At 43.6% G+C, this 18,000-nt stretch overlaps 2 protein-coding genes and 1 long non-coding RNA gene across 7 annotated transcripts in view; 2 read left to right on the top strand and 1 right to left on the bottom strand.

Moving 5' to 3' along the window:
* Nucleotides 1-3,327, top strand: part of HCLS1 (hematopoietic cell-specific Lyn substrate 1) — a 28,630-nt gene extending 25,303 nt beyond the window's left edge. Inside the window, exons 12-14 of the mRNA XM_024769297.1 lie at nt 77-302; nt 440-508; nt 708-3,327. Of these exons, the coding sequence (XP_024625065.1) occupies nt 77-302; nt 440-508; nt 708-844 (432 nt within the window). The 3' untranslated portion in view covers nt 845-3,327. The remainder of the gene's footprint in view (nt 1-76; nt 303-439; nt 509-707) is intronic.
* The window catches only part of FBXO40 (F-box protein 40), a 16,804-nt gene continuing 490 nt past the window's right edge, over nt 1,687-18,000 (bottom strand). The window contains exons 1-2 of one of the 2 annotated variants that reach the window (XM_024769296.1): nt 8,284-10,932; nt 1,687-5,800 (exon numbers count right to left, since the gene is read on the bottom strand). In XM_024769296.1, the coding sequence (XP_024625064.1) occupies nt 5,585-5,800; nt 8,284-10,125 (2,058 nt within the window). In that variant the 5' untranslated portion in view covers nt 10,126-10,932 and the 3' untranslated portion in view covers nt 1,687-5,584. Of the gene's footprint in view, nt 5,801-8,283; nt 10,933-11,089; nt 11,123-18,000 lie in introns of those variants that run through there. The other variant, XR_003006413.1, reaches the window with a different exon arrangement.
* The window catches only part of LOC112416023 (uncharacterized), a 10,328-nt gene continuing 1,298 nt past the window's right edge, over nt 8,971-18,000 (top strand). Inside the window, exons 1-7 of one of the 4 annotated variants that reach the window (XR_003006414.1) lie at nt 8,971-9,111; nt 9,213-9,267; nt 9,613-9,721; nt 10,157-10,263; nt 10,941-11,059; nt 11,190-11,229; nt 16,196-16,376. This is a non-coding gene — a long non-coding RNA (uncharacterized LOC112416023). Of the gene's footprint in view, nt 9,112-9,212; nt 9,268-9,612; nt 9,722-10,156; nt 10,264-10,940; nt 11,060-11,189; nt 11,230-13,922; nt 15,100-16,195; nt 16,377-18,000 lie in introns of those variants that run through there. The other 3 variants (XR_003006415.1, XR_003006417.1, XR_003006416.1) reach the window with 3 other exon arrangements.

Raw genomic sequence — 18,000 nt, 5'->3', positions numbered from 1 at the left:
TGGGGTCTTAGCAGTCCTCCATTGGGAGATTTTGGAGAGGCAGCTCCTGGTGAACAGATGTCACCCTGCTTCTCAGGACAATGAGGAGCCCCCAGCTCTGCCCCCCAGGACTCCAGAAGGCTTCCAGATGGAGGAAGAGCCAGTGTATGAAGAAGCGCCTGAGCCTGAGCCCGAGCCTGAACCAGAGAATGACTATGAGGATGTTGGGGAAATGGACAGACATGAGCCAGATGAGGAACCAGAGGGCGACTATGAAGATGTGCTCGAGCCTGAGGATCCCTCTTTTTCCTCCACTCTGGCTGGTGAGTGGTGGGGCAGCTCCTGGATTTGGTCAGCTGTAGGGGAGAGGAAGAGGGAGAATTCCCCCATTACACAGAAGGACCTGTCTATTTTCCTTCTCCATGTTGATGAGACCATATTCATATTTCTCATTATGCAGGATCATCAGGCTGCCCGGCTGGGGCTGGGGCTGGGATCTCAGCTGTAGCCCTGTATGATTACCAAGGAGGTAGGTTGGGAGTGGCCTGAGGGGTCTGGTGCCTGGAGGCCCTTGATACATGAGAACGGGGATGGATTCTGGGGGTCAGGATAGGGCCCAGACTTGGTATCAAGAACAGGCCTATTTCCCTTCCTGAGGTTTAAAGGGGACACAGGGGTGGAGGGATTCCTGCCTGACCATTCTAATATCCTGTCAATTTTCTCCCCAGAGGGAAGTGATGAGATTTCCTTTGACCCAGATGACATCATCACTGACATTGAGATGGTGGATGAGGGCTGGTGGCGGGGACGTTGCCACGGCCACTTTGGACTCTTCCCTGCAAATTATGTCACGCTCCTCCAGTAACTGTGGCTGTCTGTCTTCTGCACTGTGACTTCCCTTGTCCCAAGTGGCTCTGCCTCCACCCGCTTTCCATTTCTGCTGCAAGTGTCTGACAGGATGTCATGACTTGCCTGAAGCTCTAGACAGACTTGTCTCTCCCTCTCCATTAGGGTTTGGGGCAGAGACAGCATGAGGAAGGAGGTCTCCTTCCCCTCGGTGTCCTGTCTATCCTGGATACCCTAGATGATCTCAGGGATGTTTATCTTGTGTCCTGCCTCCTTCCCCATGAATCCCCCCTCTAACACCCACCCACCCCCCACTCTAACTTCCTTTGTTTGTGAACTCTGAGCTTCCTAGTTTGCTTACCTGGGAAGGTATGTTTATATTTCCTGGTTGTGCTGTTTGCTCACTTTCCTTCTCTGCAGAAATATCTCTGAATCTTTTCTCTGCTCAGTCCTAAAGTGGAAATAAAGCAGGACCATGACTCACCTCTATTCTGAGGTAAATAGTACTTTTTAATGCAGCCCTCAATGGTCCTGACTCTCATGGCTCCAATTCTCCTCCCATCTTTCAGGGATATCCAGAAAACTCCCTCCTCCACTGCCCATCACTCTGCACCCTGGATGTCAAGGGCCGTGCCCTTTCCTTAGACTCTACTGATACCCAGTCCAAAACAAGATGGGCCTGGGGAATGGCTGTAAGGTAGGGGAACAGGGGCCAGGAAGGGTCCATGATAAGACAGCTCAACTTATGCTGGCTTTAGCAGTTGTGAGAGGCCAGCCACTTTCTGCCTGGGAGTAATGACTACACTCTTTTCGTGCATAATGATTCTTGAGGCAAAAGCACAAATTAGGGGAAAGAAAGGAGGAAAAGATTTAGCCAAGAGAAAAAGACTAAAACTAAAGAAACAATGAGGTGTTAAGAGGATTTAGAGTGAGAGTGGCCTCTGCTAGAGAAAGTCTAGGCTTCCTTGTAGCTGGATGAATGAAATCAATGGTCATGTAAGAAGGTAGATTGAGGAAGCTCATAAAGTTTCTGTGTGGTCCAGAGCTGAGGCTGCTGATAGGAGACGTGAGGACCTTTGGACGGCCAGTGATAGGCAAAAAGCAAATCACCAAGCAAAGTATGGGGATGAGGGAGAATGAAAGGCCAGGACACGGTGAGTTTATTCTAACCCCCAGGCCATTGGGCTCGGCAAGGTCCAGAATAGGAGATCCTAGGCAAAACCAAAATCAAATCGAAATGAAAGTCAGGGATTTGGTATCGGGGATCTTTGATTGGTGGAAAATAGAAGTCTGTGCTATAACTGGTATCTGAAGTTGGATTCAGCTTTCAAAGATGGAGAAGATAGTGGGATCAAGGAAGAGCTAGGATTGGTGTCTGAGACCCATAGTTGCTGCAGGACTTTATAAAAGTCCTTAAAAGTTCAGTGGTGAGCTGTCCATATGCTTAGAGCACTGCATCCCTCAGGCTCATTCCTTGGCTTTTCTTCAAGACACACACTCCTTTGTTTCCACAGTGACTTCTATGCCAGTGAATCACACATCTGTCTCTACACCTCACTTATAAGATTCACCCAGTTAGACTTTCAGAGTGAAAAGCAGCTTTTATTTCTGCCTATAGAGACATTGGGGTTTCCAGTGTATAGAGGTAAGTCACACTAGATATACACAATCTCATTCTTCACTTCAGTTTGATCTGACATCACACATAGATCAGACTTTTGCAGTGGTTTTATTCTTACATCCAAGTTCCACTTTGCTTTTCACTTTTCCCTTCATTATAAGACAGAAACTTCTTTTCCAGATCCTTATATTATTAAGGCAATAAAGTCCTTTCTGCCTCAGTTCTATAGACCTCGCCCTCCACATTTGGCTGATCTCTACTTGGACTGACTTTCTTGGCGGTGATTCTCTTCAAGGGCTCTGCTCGCAGACACCTCCCTGTCCAGGCTCCTATTCTTGGGTCCACAGTCCCCTTTCACTCTCCTTAGCCGCTTCTTAATCTGAAGCCGTGTCTAGCTGTCTTGCCTCTCAGGTGATGCTTGCTGCTCACGCTGCTCACTACAGCTTCATCCCACTAATCAAATCATCTGTCTAATCCACCATCTCTCTAAAAGGCTTCCCTTTTTCTCCAGTTGCCCTCTCACCATAAGATGTGCTTGATTGTGTAGGCCAGTGGCTACCTGCAATACTCTGGTTTCCTGCGACATATACAATTAGATACCTTGTAAAATGTGTTTGATGATGTTGATCAGCTCAGTATTGTGCTGAAGGCAGCAGCTGGGAAAGTAAAGCGTGCCTGGAAGGGTGGGGCCCACAGAGCAGTGCGGTTAGTCTCCTGAATGCCCTCCCGCACCCTGGGCTGCCCAGAATGTCAAGGAAGAGCCCTCTGCTCTCTTCCTTTCTCTATACTTCTCTTGCAGCTCATGTTAGCCCCGGATTTTCACCTCCCTTAGTCTACAGCTCCCCTTGCTTTCTTTTTCTAATAAAATAAGAAACCCAAAATGGATTTTCAGAACTTTCTTCCTCCATATAGGAAGGACTAGATTCAAAACACATGGAACTGAACCCTGGATCAGTTCCTTTTCTCCCACTTCACTGCTTAGCTGTCGCAGTTATTCATCTTCACTGAATAAAATCTTAGCTCATATTCTAGTTATATTTTTTAGAAAATGGCGCCTTATATACAAATGTGAAATATAAACCAAACAATAAGGATTAGGAAAAATAGGGTTACGTTACTCAGTAGTACCAAGTGGCACATTATAATGGAAGATGAGCATACTTCTCTGGGATTTGCTTTAATGCCTTCTTGACTCCTCTCAGGGGTGTCATCTACTTCATCTATACCAGCTCTGAACCATGTTCAGAGGGGAACCCAGGCAATAACAAACATTCATATTGACTAGACTGTTTTTTGTTGTTGTTGGTTAAATTCTTTGTTCTCTGCTCCCCCACAATGCCCATCCTCCTTTTCCCTTCTTTCTCACTTGCTGAGGACTGCTAGGAAAATGGCATCAATTAAAGAGAGAGGGTTAGGGTTAGGGCTAGGGCTAGGGTGAGGGTTAGGGTTAGGGTTAAGATAAATAGCTCAGCCTTCCTGGCATCAGCTATACCTGGAGAGCTGATAGGATATACTTTTTGCACTGTGACCCAGGGACGTGAAGCCACACCAAACAAACCATCTCCATTTGGTTCCCAACTTAAAATCATCATGTGTCTAAAACCTATTTGGTAGAGAAAGAAGAGCTGCATGAAATCATGACCATTGTAGATAACTATGTGAGATAAGAATTTGCTGAACTAAAAAGCTTATCCTAATTTACTGCCATCAGCATGTCCTTCTTTAGGGCAGTTGTTCTCAACCAGGAGCGATCTTGCTCCCAGAGGATTTTTAGCAATGTCTGGAGACATTTTTGGTTGTTATAGCTGTAGGGGTGCTACTAGTATCTATTGGATAGAGGTCAAGGGTGTTGCTAAACATCCTATAACACATAGGGCAGTGCCTTATGACAAAGAATTATCCAGTCTAAAATGTCAGTAGTTCCATGAAACCCTGCTTTAAGGGATGCCAGCTTCTATTGTGTAGTTTTATCTTACTTTTGTTCTCATAAGTTTTAACTATTTGTTACCAAAACCCAGAAGTGTCACGCACTTTTGACAGAATGCAGTCATGGCCAGCAATAGGTAGGAGCAATTATAGGGAATCACTATGTTCAGATGTCTTCCTTCTCAAGAATCCCGATGGGGTACTCAAGTGATGTCTAGGACCTGGCGACTGGTACCACAGGAGCTGCAGTGGGCCTCGTCTGGACTTTTCCAAATGCGAGGTCTCCTTGGGCTACCCTGTGCATTCTGACATGACACCGAAGTTGGTGTTAGTGTCTTGTGATCATTTCACTTAGCCCAGGGTGGTGCTGGCCCGTGCCTGTGCTCTCCCTAATCCAGACGGAGAATATAATTTTCAGAGGAAAAGAACCTTGACTCTCAAGTCACTATTAAAATGTTTGAAAGTAGGCTCTGGCTTTTGGTCCTAATTTTCTCCATAAATATAATATCTCCTCTGGATTCTTCTTCATTGTTCAAGGCTGTCCTTCTATATGTTGCCAAGATTCTACACAACAATCTCATTCTAGGACCTCATTTCTACCTCTCATCCTTTGGCCTTTGGTGTCCTCGAGGCTGTTGTGCTTAGCCTAGGTCTCTATTCTTTCGGGCTGTTTGGACTGTCTGGGCTTAGAGGCAGTGGGGCAACTAAAAAAAGCCCTGGACTTGGCTGTCAGGACAACCCCAGCTCCAGAAACTTCAAACTGTGCCCTTCACCCTGGGTACCCTGGGAGGCATGTCAGTTCCCATCCCTACATTGCCTGCTCCATATCATTACAAGTGCTTATAAACTGAAAAGCTCTCCACAAAAGCACAGGCCTGTGCTGGTTATGGAATTTCACGGCTCTCTCATCTCATCTTCCAAATGGCCTCAAGTCACCTATTTAAAATACTTCACAGACTGATTTATTTTAGAAAAAGAGTGTGGGGGGAGGGAGGAAGTAAGTTATCGGTATGGCACTATAGCAGTTATACAAGCCATGGCTTAGGAAATTCTTCGGCCTTGTGCAGCTGCTCAGGTTTTGAAGGACATTGCATATTCCAAAACACCCAGATAAGCACATTTGCAGTTTACAGAAGGAAGTCCTCAAAACCAAACTCTGTCGAACTTTCAGTAACCCTGAGTGGGAATCCAAGAAGGGTGGCTTCTGAGCCTTTAGTAGGTGTGTCTTCCTCTTGGTCTGGCATTAAAGGTGGTGACTAAAGTCTCTGAGGCCTGCTCACGGGGCTGACACATGCTGGTCAAAAGAATCGGGTCAGTCTTGTGTTCTACAACGTTGAAAGGACAGGACTTCAGGTGCTCAGACATGGAGGCAACTTCATTAAACTCCCAGCCCTTGATTTTGGAGAAGAGGCTGCTGAATTGCCAGATCTATGAGGAAAGAGAGAAGTTCCAAAGTAAACACTGGGGTGTTACCCTCAGGCCAGCTTTGTTTGAACAGTGTGGGGAAATGCCTTTCTGTTCTTAGATTCCTGAGAGTATTTAGTGGCTGCAGCATACATTTGTTAGTCCTTTCTCCAGCATCCAATTCCTAGTTCCCCCTTGCAACTGATAATCATCCCAGCCAGCCATGTGTTGTGTGGAAATGACTAACACCGATCTGCTTATTGACATATACCCTTCCCCCATCCCCCACCTCCCCAGGAACAGTGGTTAGTTCTAGAATAGACATATGGTTCAAATCAGGACAACCAGTGCCAATGAGACTCTACTCCAGAACCTTTGTTTGTGATACCAAGAAGCAGATTCTCTTTTCCCCTCTGTGCTTGAACTTGGAAGCTACAGTCTTAGGAGCTTCTGGCAGCCACCAGGGACCACGAAGGGAGAACTGTGTCTTAGAGTGGAGCCACAAGCGAGGAAGTAGGGATAAGAAATAGAGAGTAAAAAGGTCATTTGGGGGCATTTTGAGCTGCTAGATCAAGCCATACCTGAAGCCATCACCTTTGCACTCTTCAGTTATATGGGCCAATAAATTCCCTTTATTGTTTGTCATGTTAAGTTGGTTTTCTATTGCTTAAAACTAAAACTAAATTAGTATGTTAACTAATAAGAGTCTCAGCAGAACAGAAACCTTAGGAGAAGTCTAGAAGTCTGGCACTCAAATCCCTGTGGGCCTTTCCACCTAGGATGTGGTGGCAAAGCCACTAGTTTTAAAATCTTCCTATGAGGATAGGCATAATCTGATATCCTTCAACCTGATCATTTCACCCTCAGTTTCTTGTCATTGTTACTATATAAGAAAAGTGTATCCTGTGATCTTGGAACTATTTCCCTTTGTACTTTAAAAGGCCATTTTAATATAAGCATTCTTTAGCTCCAACTAAATTCTCTTTCTTCCTTTCTGCAAGGAGATTAGTTTGTCCCAAATGATATTTAAGAGTGGTCAGCAATCACTGAATTGGGAAAAAATGTGAGCCAAAAAATAATGAAATTTCTAGTATGTAATTTAAATTATTTGCATTTGATTTTACAGAGGAAGATATTAGGTAGTTCTAAATGATACATTGTATCTTGGCAATACAATTCCCGAAGGCAGGGTCTTAGTCTTATTCACGTTTATGCCTAACACATGGTTGGTTGGCAGTCATTACCTAACACATGGATTGCAGGCATGGATTCAAGCATGAATTCATGAGGGAGAGTCTGATAATTATTTTTTGAAGAAGACTGCTCAGGGAATAAATAATAGAAAATATGCAAGATGTTTTAGACATAATAAAAATAGATGTAAACATCTCCTAACTCCCCAATACCAGTTTGCATATACCCACATACTGGGAAGAGACTCAACAGTGAGATTTTGGAATTATTGACCTAAATGGGCATCATGAATTTGTGATTCACATTACCAATATATGTACCATAAGAGAGGATGCTATGGTGCTATGGCACCTTGGATATGATGAATTGGGAGTTTCACTTCTATAGAGTACAAGCCAATAGAACTTATACAGTTAAGCAAGCCTAACCTGATTGGGAAAAGGGGATGAGGTTTTTCCAAAGGGAAAGATTCTTTGATCTATACAGCAGAGTTTTTTAAAAAAAAAATTAAATAAGCATTTGAACCAGGGGAAATCAGTGGACCAAATTATTTTAGAATTTCAAAATGAATTCAACAGGGGCAAAACTTGTTTGTAAATAAATTAGTCGACATAGGGCTGAGGAGAATTTGTTGGCATATTGTATCAGTTGGAGTCCAGGCAGAAAACAGATGGCACACTCAAACTGGGTAATCTGAAGAGAATTTTATAAAGGAATGATATACAAATGTGTGGGCAGGGTATAGAAAACCCAGGCTAGTAACAATCTAGAGTGTTACTACCCTGGGCCTGAAAGGGAGGAAGGAAGTCAATGGAACCCAGAATCGGTAACCTATCAGATATCACATACAGTTGGAGGGACATGGCCAGTGCAAAATGTCATGGAGGGGAGAATGCATGCAGGAAGGAAGCCAGAAGAATAGCCATGTCAACCTCACTCTTCTCCCTCCTGACCATCTCCTGCTGATACACTCCCGTTAGATTAGCCCAACTGGAAGCTGGAGGGCAGGGGAGCTAGTTAAGCTAGTCTGTAAAGATCAGCCTCCTGGGGGACAGATCACGATGGAGAATGGATCATGTGAGCAAATGGAAGACATGCAGGACACATACATAAATAGGCATTACCATTTGTATTGCCATTTTTATATTTATGGGTCTGTCTCCTCTACTACGCTGACCTCCTTGAGTTCATAGACTGTGTTTTATTCCTGGTAACCTAGTACAATCTCAGTGCCTAGCACACGGCTTGGTGCACAGAAGGCCCTTAGTAAACACTTGTTGAATGAATGAATAAGTGAACGACTATTTACTTGCCTTTCTGTGAACTCTCCACGAGGTGCCTCCATGGGAATACCTCTTCTTCTTCCACTGCAGGAGGACCATCCCTCTCTCTTGTAACAAAGTGGCACAGATATTCCTCATCAGCACGGACACCTGGGAGAGCTGGGATAGGCTGATGCTGTCTAAGAACCCAGCAATGTACTGCAAAACCTCCAGGGGCAGGCTGGTTAGAGAATTCTGGTTTTTTCCTTCACGGCCTGAGAGATGGTTGTTCCCTCCCTCACTCAGCTCTGAAGCAACCTCTGGCTTGATGGCAAAGGTCTTGAGCTCCTGACTATAGATTACTTTTGCCTTTTTCCCTGGGGGACAGAAATGGTTTTGAATAAAGGTACATCCCAAGTAGGCAAGGGGGCATCGGTGCTGGAACCAACCATTGAGACATGACTGAATGTCTGTGTGGACATTCTTGAAATGTAGGGGAAATTCATCCCTCCTGAAGAATTTGTTGCAAGTGAAAGTAAAGGCAGAACTGCTCTTGTTGTGTCTCCTGGTCACACACTCACTGTGGAGCTCCATATGGAGCCCATTCAGATTAGCAGTGGTTAGAAGGTCAGCCAGCACCGTCCTGGAGGAAAATTGTTCTGGCTCAAAACTGTATGTCTGTGTAGCAAAATCCACGAACAGCCCATCAATGCTCCTGGATTCAGAGATGACATGACCTTTGAGTTCTCTTTCCAGAGCACACAGCAGGGTGGTCTTGATGAGATCTGATTTGGGGAGGTCCTCCACAGTGATCCCTAAATCCAAAGTATCTACTGCCTTGTGTTCACTTGGCCTACTACTCAACAAGGTGTCTCTGAGGTGAGCCCGCTTCCCGCAGTAGCTCGTGGGAACTTTGAAGGTGTAAACAGTCTTCACTTCCTGAGCCTCGAGTTTGCCATAAACAAAGTCTCTCTCCTTAGGTGTACAGGCAGGCATCTGACCAAAGTGAATAAGCATCCTCCCATTGTGCACCAGGTACATATTATAGTCCTTTGCATCCATGGCTGTTTTCAGTCTTTCCAGAACACCATCCTGCCAAGGGGCAAGCCCTGACTTTTCTATGGCTTCCTGAAAGTCCTGCTGCTTCTGGTCTTCCTGTGTTTCCTTCCCTTTGGCAGCGCTCTTTTCTACCATGTTGTTGCTGCTGGAAATCTGTTCTTTCTCTGGGCCATCCCTGCTCTTGCTCTCACTGCTCACTGATGAGCTCGTTAAAGCAGAGGCCGCATGCTCTTTGCTGAACATATTTTCCCACTTGTCAAACTTGGCTAGGTCCATCCCTTCTTTGGTTTTGGCTAATACCTCTCGTTCTTCTTGACTCAGCTCTGCCACCTCTCCGTTGGTGGTTGACAGAGAGCCGCTTGTTACCAAACCAGCATCTGCCCCACCCACCGCTCCTTCCATTTCCTTCCAACTGGCTTCACCATTCATGGTAGGTTCCTCTTCCATGGGTTCTCTAGTTTCTGGGAAAAGTTCTACCATTTTCAGAGATCTAAAGAGGACCTTCTGGTCTTGGAGGGCCAGGGCTGTGTCCAAGCACTCCTCATTGGGGGTCTCTTTCATGATGTTCTCGTGAAGGGCTGTTTCAGAGTCCGTGTTTGGCCAGCGGTTCCACTCCATGGAGCAGCAGACCACGCTGGCGGGGCACACTTGCAGGTGCTTGGCCAGTTTGTGACGGGAAATGGAAAGGGGGCAGCCATATTCGGAGTTGAGGCACGGAACCTGCTCCAAAGGGCACAGGAGCTCGTGCTCTGCCTCTTTGCACATGTGGAAGGTAGCACCGCAGGACAGGTGGCAGTTTATCACCAGGCAGGAGACACCAGGCTCCATAGGCATGTGGCAGTGACGGTTGAAGCATCTGTCACAGTGCCTGTGCTGCCCTGGTGGAGGCCTGCGCGCCCTACGCTGGAGACACCAAAGGCAAGGGGAAAGAGAAAACAAATGACTGCTGGAAGAGAAGCTCTATGCGTGTCTGTGAGTGTTCAAATTTTAATTGACTTATTTCCTGTTTATTCATGTTTATTGTAGGAATCTTGAAAAATATAGAAAATCATAAGAAGAAAGTAAAAATACTCATAATCCCACACAACCTAGAAATAACAGCTATCAATACTCTTCTCTTTATTTCCCAATAGTTTATTCTATGTATTAGCTGTGTTGAGAATAGAAAAAAAACAAAGGTGAAAGTAATGGGCTACGCGGGTGACAATTGCTATTTTTGAGTTGTGGGTTGTGGAGGATTTATATGACACAGTTAATACTATGAATACAATTTTGCATTCTGCTTTAACTTGCTATTATGACATGTCTAGGCTGTTTTATTAATTTTTCTTTGCAAACTTTCTTCATAATGGCAGTGTAACATTCCAGAATGAGTGTTCTGTCATTCACTTAACCAACTACCACTAGGGGGTATGCTGGGAGGACATGGGGCATGTCTGATTTTGTTCACATCTTGGTCCCCAGCACCTGTCACAGGGCCTGGACCATTGTAAGCACTCAGTAATATTTGCTGAATGAAGGAATTGTTAGCCATTTAGGTTATACCTGGATTTTTTGCTTTTTCATATGTAAAGTTTTACTAAAAATCTTTGCTCACAGATCTTTCTCAGGTCTATGATTTCCCCCTATTCTGTATCGGTTTCTTCTAGGTTCTGCTCTAGCGTCTATGGTTTGGCAAAAAGCCAATATATATCATCAGACCAAAAGGATAAATCTGCCAGATGCTTGGGCTACAGGCTAAATGAAGCCAGACCTGGACCTGTGAAAGGTAAAGTTCCAATAAGCACCTGGTACTTACCATAGCTTCCAAATTTCTTCTTGCTTTGTAACTCTAGGGGAAAATATAAATATACAAATATGAATGATTAGTAAGAAAAGTATTTTATCTGTTTTAAAAGGGGCCAAAGAGACTTCATGTATTCTTCCACCACCCTGGAGGTAAGTGTCCTGGCCCACATTTTGCAGTCAAATATACTCTACCTAGATACAACAATTGCTAACATTTTGCCCCTTTCACTTTCTCTCTCTCTCAACACACACACACACACACACACACACACACACACATTTTTTGCCAAACCACTTGAAGATAAGTTGCTGATGTCATGACACTTCATCTGTAAGTACTTCAGCATGTATTTTCTAAGAATAAAGACATTTTTTTGTAACTACAGTAACATTATCTCACCTAAGAAAACTAAAAATAATTTTCTAATATCATGTAACATGCTTTCTATGTTCAAATTTTCCCAATTATCTCCAAAATATCTTCTGTACTTTTTAAAAAACAACTCAGTTTTGAACCAGGATCCCTTTAAGGTTAATTTATTACATTTGTTTGTTAAATATTTTTAGCCTCTTTTCCTCTGGAAAATCCCCCTCAACTTTTCTTTTTTAGAAGAGACAGCCTTAAATCTCAAGGAAATTGTATGCTAGTTCATTCATGTATTCATTTGTTCATCCATTCATTCAACAAACATTTTTGATTACCTACTATGTACCAGTAAGTGAGCATAAGGGTCACCCGGACTGCTTGTTAAAGTGGCTTTAAACACGATTGTTCATTAGAATCAGCTGTGATTCTTGTTAAATGTATAGATCCCCACTGTTCAATATGGTAGCCACATGTGGCTATTTAAATTTAAATTAATCAAAATGAACTAGAATTAATAATTCAGTTCCTCAAGTCATACTAGCTACACTTCAAGTGTTCAGTAGGTACTCTATTGGACAACACTGCTATATAGATGCTGGCTGCACCCCTGACCTGAGCGAAGGGTGTATCCTGGAATTTACATTCTTAACACATTCCCCATCTGACTCATGCACTATAAGTGTGGAAGAGGGATCACGCCAGAATCCCTCTTAGGCTATAGAGGGATACCTCATACCCTAATAGTCAGCCTGACCATCAGTAGCTTCAGGGTTAACTAGAAGATTAATCAGACAGAGAGGGAGCTGAGCAGAGTGGAAAAGCTGTGAGGGTAGGACTGAGATGGAGCAGAATAGGATCAGGCAAAGAGCACATCTTTTGGATGCAAGAGTATTAGGCTCAAGCATCTAGAATTATTTGGTACTCAGTAAGGAACCATTTACCATTGTAATTGGGGTGTTAACCAGTAGTAGTGGAAGAATGGAGTGGAAAGACCTAGAGTTAGAAACTGCTATGTAGAGAACATGATGGAGGCTGAGATTGTGAGACTGATGACAATAGAAATAGGCAAGATGAGACAGACAGGAGACATTACAAGGGAGGATCAACTAACATTTTTGTTTCTGGCTGGAGATGGGGGAAGAAGAAGAGTCAAAGGTGATGCCAAGAAGGTGAACTAAGAAGCGAGAATGTTGGGTGTAATTCTGAGAAAAATAGAGGTCTAAGAAGGGAACTGTTTTGGGAAGAAAAATGGGTCCAGCGAGTGTAATACAAGTTGCTTTAGGTGATGACAGATCATGTGGGTGGGAAGAGATTCAGACTTGAGAATTATCCACTTAAAAGTAAGAGGAAGCCATAACTGGGGAAGTGAGAACACAGAATAGAAATCTGAGCCATGAAGTACAAGGCTAAGTATGACCACTTTGGGGACAACAAGAAGAAGCAGAGCCAGAGAAGGAGAGACCAGTGAGCTAAGAGAGTCAGGACTATTGTTGCTAGATGTAAAGGAAAGGGTGAGTGATGGCCTCCAATGCTGCTGTGAGGTGAAGAACAGGGATGACAATGCCACTGCTCATGGCAGGTCCCCAAAGAGCTCTTGCCAGAGCATTTGCATTTCAGCTGTGAGGCGGGACCCTTGGCCATTCAAAATCTAGCATTTGTTTGGAGTAGAGGAGAAAGCTATTAAGCACACACTCCAATGTTGGCAGGGCCTGTGCCCTGGCTGGGAGAATGTGATCATCTGCTTTCTATTCATAATAGACATTCATCAAGAATGGACTCTGAATGACTCAGGGTCCCCTGTTGGTTTTTAGATGGGGAAGAAGAGGCAGATCACAAATGGAGTAAGGTTATGTGAAAAAAGCTAATAGCACCAGGAATATCCAACTTCGTATTTGCCAACTGGGTTCTGTCACAAAGTTGAGCCCAGTTTCCAGCAAGGGCAAAGCAGCTCTGGCTAGTTCTGTGCACTCAATGTATGTAGTGAGAACTCTGCCCCTATCAGCAGGCATGTGTCTGGCTGGAGGGACAATAGTGATGAACTCTAAGCCCAATCATTTCTTTTTCTCCCCCTTCTTCCTCTTCCTCTTCCTCTCCTTCTCCTTCTTCTCCTTCTTCTTTTTTTAATTGAAGAATAGTTGATTTACAATGTTGTGTTAGTTTCAGGTGTACAGCAAAGTGATTCAGTTATATATACATCTATATCAATTTTTTAAGATTATTTTCCCTTATAGGTTATTACAAAATATTGAGTATAATTCCCTGTGCTACACAGTAGGTCCTTGTTGCCAATCATTTCTTATCCTTCAGCTTTATAAAGATGGTTCTTAGCAACAGCATTATTGAAGCTGGGAACATTTGTGGTGGAGTCTTATTGCTGTCCATCTCTTTGAGGTTATTTGAAAATATTCCTTTAAGAGAAAAGAAAAGCAATGAAGGCAGGCAACAAAGATACTGTTGCTTTATGTTGCTATTTAAGGATCTTCTGCCAGTCTCTGGAGCTACCCCAGATGAGTGACTTTGAGAGAAGGCATGTGCTGAGCAGAAAGACACTGAGTGGAGATGACTTTTTGGAGACACTTGTCAGTGGAGGAAAGGAGAAAGACAAGTATAGCCTAAGGGCATAAAAAAATCACACCTGAACCTTTTGTTGTATATCTGGGGGAAATCTTTCCCACTGAGATAAAGGACAATCCAAAACTGTTGATAGTCTAATTATTGCTGGAGAAACAGGGTAACCAATCATCCTGGTTTGCCTCGGTCTCTCCTGGTTTGAGCACTGAAAGTCCCAGGTCCCAGGAAACCTCTTATTCCCAGGCAAACTTAGACAGCTGATGGGTCACCTTAAGCTGGAGTCAGCTGGTGTTGCCTCAGTTTAATCAGATTAGATTTATCATTGGTTGTCTTGTGACATGAGATGCCCTGTTCTCCCAATTTCTGTTCCTGGGCAGTGACTGGATTCTTATCCTCCATGGGGTCTGTCTGAGTTTCCTAGATGGAGTGATTTCTCCATTTTGGATGTCATAGTGGAAGAGAAATAAAATATTAGCGCTTAACATGTGCATTTACATAACATCTCATTTAACCCTCACAATAATAGTGCGAGGTGGGTATTACCGTCTCCAGTTTACTGATAAGGACACGGAGGCACAAAGAAGCCTAAGTTTGTCTGGCTTCAAACTCTACTGTCTGCTACATCACACTGTGTCCATCAGAGACCCATAGAGACATTTGTGGTCCATCTCCATGATTTGGGGAGAATGCAAGCCCATGGCTAGAGTCTGTAAGGGGAAAGCCTTTTTTTCCCCCAGTGGGGGCACAGAAAGGTGTCTACCTGTATAATCTTTCCAAATTGTAGAGAAGCTGGATGCTTCACATTAGGAAGATCCTCCATGCCTATGGTGAATTTTTTTTCTTTTTTGGTCCTCCTCTGGACTACAGCCCATACTGTGCCCTTCTGAATAGAGGAAACAAGAAGACTGCGCAGGTTCCATGCCTTTGCATTTCAGGGAATACAAATGTGGCAGGGAAGATTTTTAAGGTTAAAAATCTGCACTATAGGGACTTCCCTGGTAGCACAGTGGTTAAGAATCCTCCTGCCAATGCAGTGGACACGGGTTTGAGCCCTGGTCCAGGAAGATCCCGCATGCCGCAGAGCGACTAAGCCCGTGAGCCACAGCTGCTGAGCCTGTGCTCTAGGGCTCACGAGCCACAACTACTGAAGCCTGCGTGACTAGAGCCTGTGCTCTGCAACAAGAGAAGCCACCGCAATGAGAAGCCCGCGCACCGCAACAAAGAGTAGCCCCTGCTCGCCGCAGCTAGAGAAAGCCTGCCAGCAGCAATGAAGACCCAACACAGCCAAAAATAAATAAATTTATTTATTTAATAAATAAATAAATAAAAAGGAAGGTTTCAATTGAGACTTGTCTCCTCTCGCGACTGACTCTGGGTGTTGGTACAACCCGAGGGAAGTTGCTGTGATGGTGTGAGTGGTGAACGACCTGATGAAGGGCATAAACGGAACAGAAGTGCTGGGACCCATGGAATGTGTGTAGGCTGTGAAAGGAGCTCTGACTGGAATATCAGCAGAGGGTGGGAATGCCCCAGGAGGGATACAGGAATGATTTCTGAGGCCCTGAGAGTGAGTACAGCTAACAGGGCTCCCAGCACTCCATCAGCCTTCAGTGAAGGATTGGATTGGATGGAGTTGAACAGGACCCTAAAGAAGGCAGCATTTGAAACACCTGTGAGAGCAATATGAGACCTTTAGGAGGAAGGGGTAATGATGTCAGATATATGCTAATTTGTGTTTTGTTGTTGTTTTGTCTTAAAGGAAGAAAAATAAATGTTTTCAACTTTATTTGGTTAATGTTGCCTTAACTGAATGGAAAAGACTCAGTGGACTCCAGTTATAACAGATACTCTGAATGCTGCCAGAATTGTTTGTAGGAGGTTACAACTTGTTCTCAACACTTACAGTCATAGAATCAGGAATCTGGCTCAGGTAGATAACCAGAAATCCTCTGCTCTGGAGCTTCTCAAACTTCAGTGTGCATAGGAATCACCTGGGCAATCTTTTTTGAAATGCAGCTTCTGATCTGGTAGAACAAATGGTCTAGGAAAGAGTCTAGGTTAAACTCTTCATTTTTTACAAGAGAAACTGAGGCCCAGAGAAGTAATGTGTCTTGCTTATGCTCCCACAGTCTCTGACTCTAATCACATGCTTTTCTTTTTTCTATTTCACCTTGATAGTTTACTGAGAAATTCTGTAGAAACCACAGTGCCACACAGAGCTACCTGCATGACGACGGCCAAGGGCATACGGGCAGCTTAGATGGTACCAAGGGCAAAGCAGGACAAGGCCTGGAAGAATGAGGAAGAGGTGGTGACCAAGTGTCACTGGCCAACAAGGTCATGAGAAGGCATAAAGCAGGTATATTTAAATCACTGACTCAAGCAAAAGAGAATGCAATTAACAGAAAATAGTTTTAACATTCTTCACTATAAAGTTAGTAGGCAATCAGGGTTGGTGTCAGGGAGATATTTTTAGGCAAGGGGCCCTCCCAGCACCCCTTACATGATGCAGCGACTATTTTGCCTCCTCATGTGGCTAGCCCTGGCCATAATTATTTATTCCTGAGCTTTAACTTTAGTGGAAGTGACAAGGTCAAGAGTTAAAGGACAGAGATTAACTGTTAACCTATTAACCAGCCAATTAATGTGTTACTTTAATTATACATTGTTAATCTGTTTCCCTGCTATGGAGATACTTAATTCTATGGAAAGAAAATGTATAAAGTTAAATAGTAAAGTAATCCCTTTGCATCTTGAGATTTTAACACAACCAGTTGGCCGAGGATAGTTCCCACATCTGGTCGCATAATCCTGGGCTTTCAGGCTATGATTTCAGCCTTTTCACTATACCCTAAAAATCATCCTCCCTCAAATCTATTCAACCTCACCATCTGCAGTTCTATACCTACACTAGAAATCTCTCTACCTTTAACCTTTCTAGTTATTTAATTAGCTAGTTAATTCTCATATCTCGTACTTACATTATTAGTTTCAGTATTTTAAATTACTGTTTTGTATTGGCCAAGAAAGTGCAAACTAGATGGATTATTTAGGAGTAGCTCTGAGTCAGCTGGTCTGGTTGGTTACTGCTAAGCTAACATGCCCATCTTGCTAGGAAAGTACCCGGTATACCCCTTGAAGACCTTTGTGCCATGGAAACTCTGACAAAATTAAATGAAGTTAGGAAATTACACACAGTGCATTTGATTGTGCCTAGCAAACAGGCCTAATTATAACCCAGACACCTATAGCAGAGTTATGGGATGCATCTGGAGGTTACAGAGGCAGGCAAGAAGGAAACAGGAGTTAAGGTGTCTGGTGGTAGGTCTCCTTTTACTTGACATTGGTGGCTTTAGCCTGTACAGTGCAAAGTTCAGAGTGTACAGAATCCCTTTTGCTGCACAGGCCACTTCCTAGGATGTCCTTAGCTGAACTTTTAACTGTATAACACTAAAACGAGGTCCAGAGGAAAACAGGAAAAGAAACACTGCTCCCTCATCCCTGCCAATTTGTTTGTGCATGCAACACTATGCTGTTATTCCCAAAGCTAGAAATAACCTATCTACACTTTAAAGTGTTTGACTCCTCAAGTACCATTAATCATTTTACTTTTGTCCCCCTGGATTTGCAAGTTTCAAATTTGTGATAATTTTTGGTTTGCATGTATATACCATTTTTCAACTTGTAAAATACTTTCACTTCTATTCCATAGATGCATTTGGATTCAAGAGAGCTGGGGAGTCATGTTTAGGGAATATTGTTAAAGAAAAACAGGTTTTAAACTCTGCAGGCAGAATTTAAATAATATACGCAGTAAATACAACTGTGCTAAATTAACTGGTAGAGTGACACAGGTGATGGAATTTAAAGTACATGAGAATGACTTGCAGTTAACATAGAAAATGCTGATTGGGGAAAGATCACAACATTTGGACTTCAGAAAACAGAAATCCTGGGTTCTGGGCCTTCCAGCTGTTTCCTCA

Source organism: Neophocaena asiaeorientalis, unplaced genomic scaffold, assembly GCF_003031525.2.
Source record: "Neophocaena asiaeorientalis asiaeorientalis breed wild unplaced genomic scaffold, Neophocaena_asiaeorientalis_V1.1 scaffold671, whole genome shotgun sequence".
NCBI lineage: Eukaryota > Metazoa > Chordata > Mammalia > Artiodactyla > Phocoenidae > Neophocaena > Neophocaena asiaeorientalis.
Note: the sequence above shows the minus strand (reverse complement) of the source record. Positions and strands in the feature narration are given on the sequence as shown.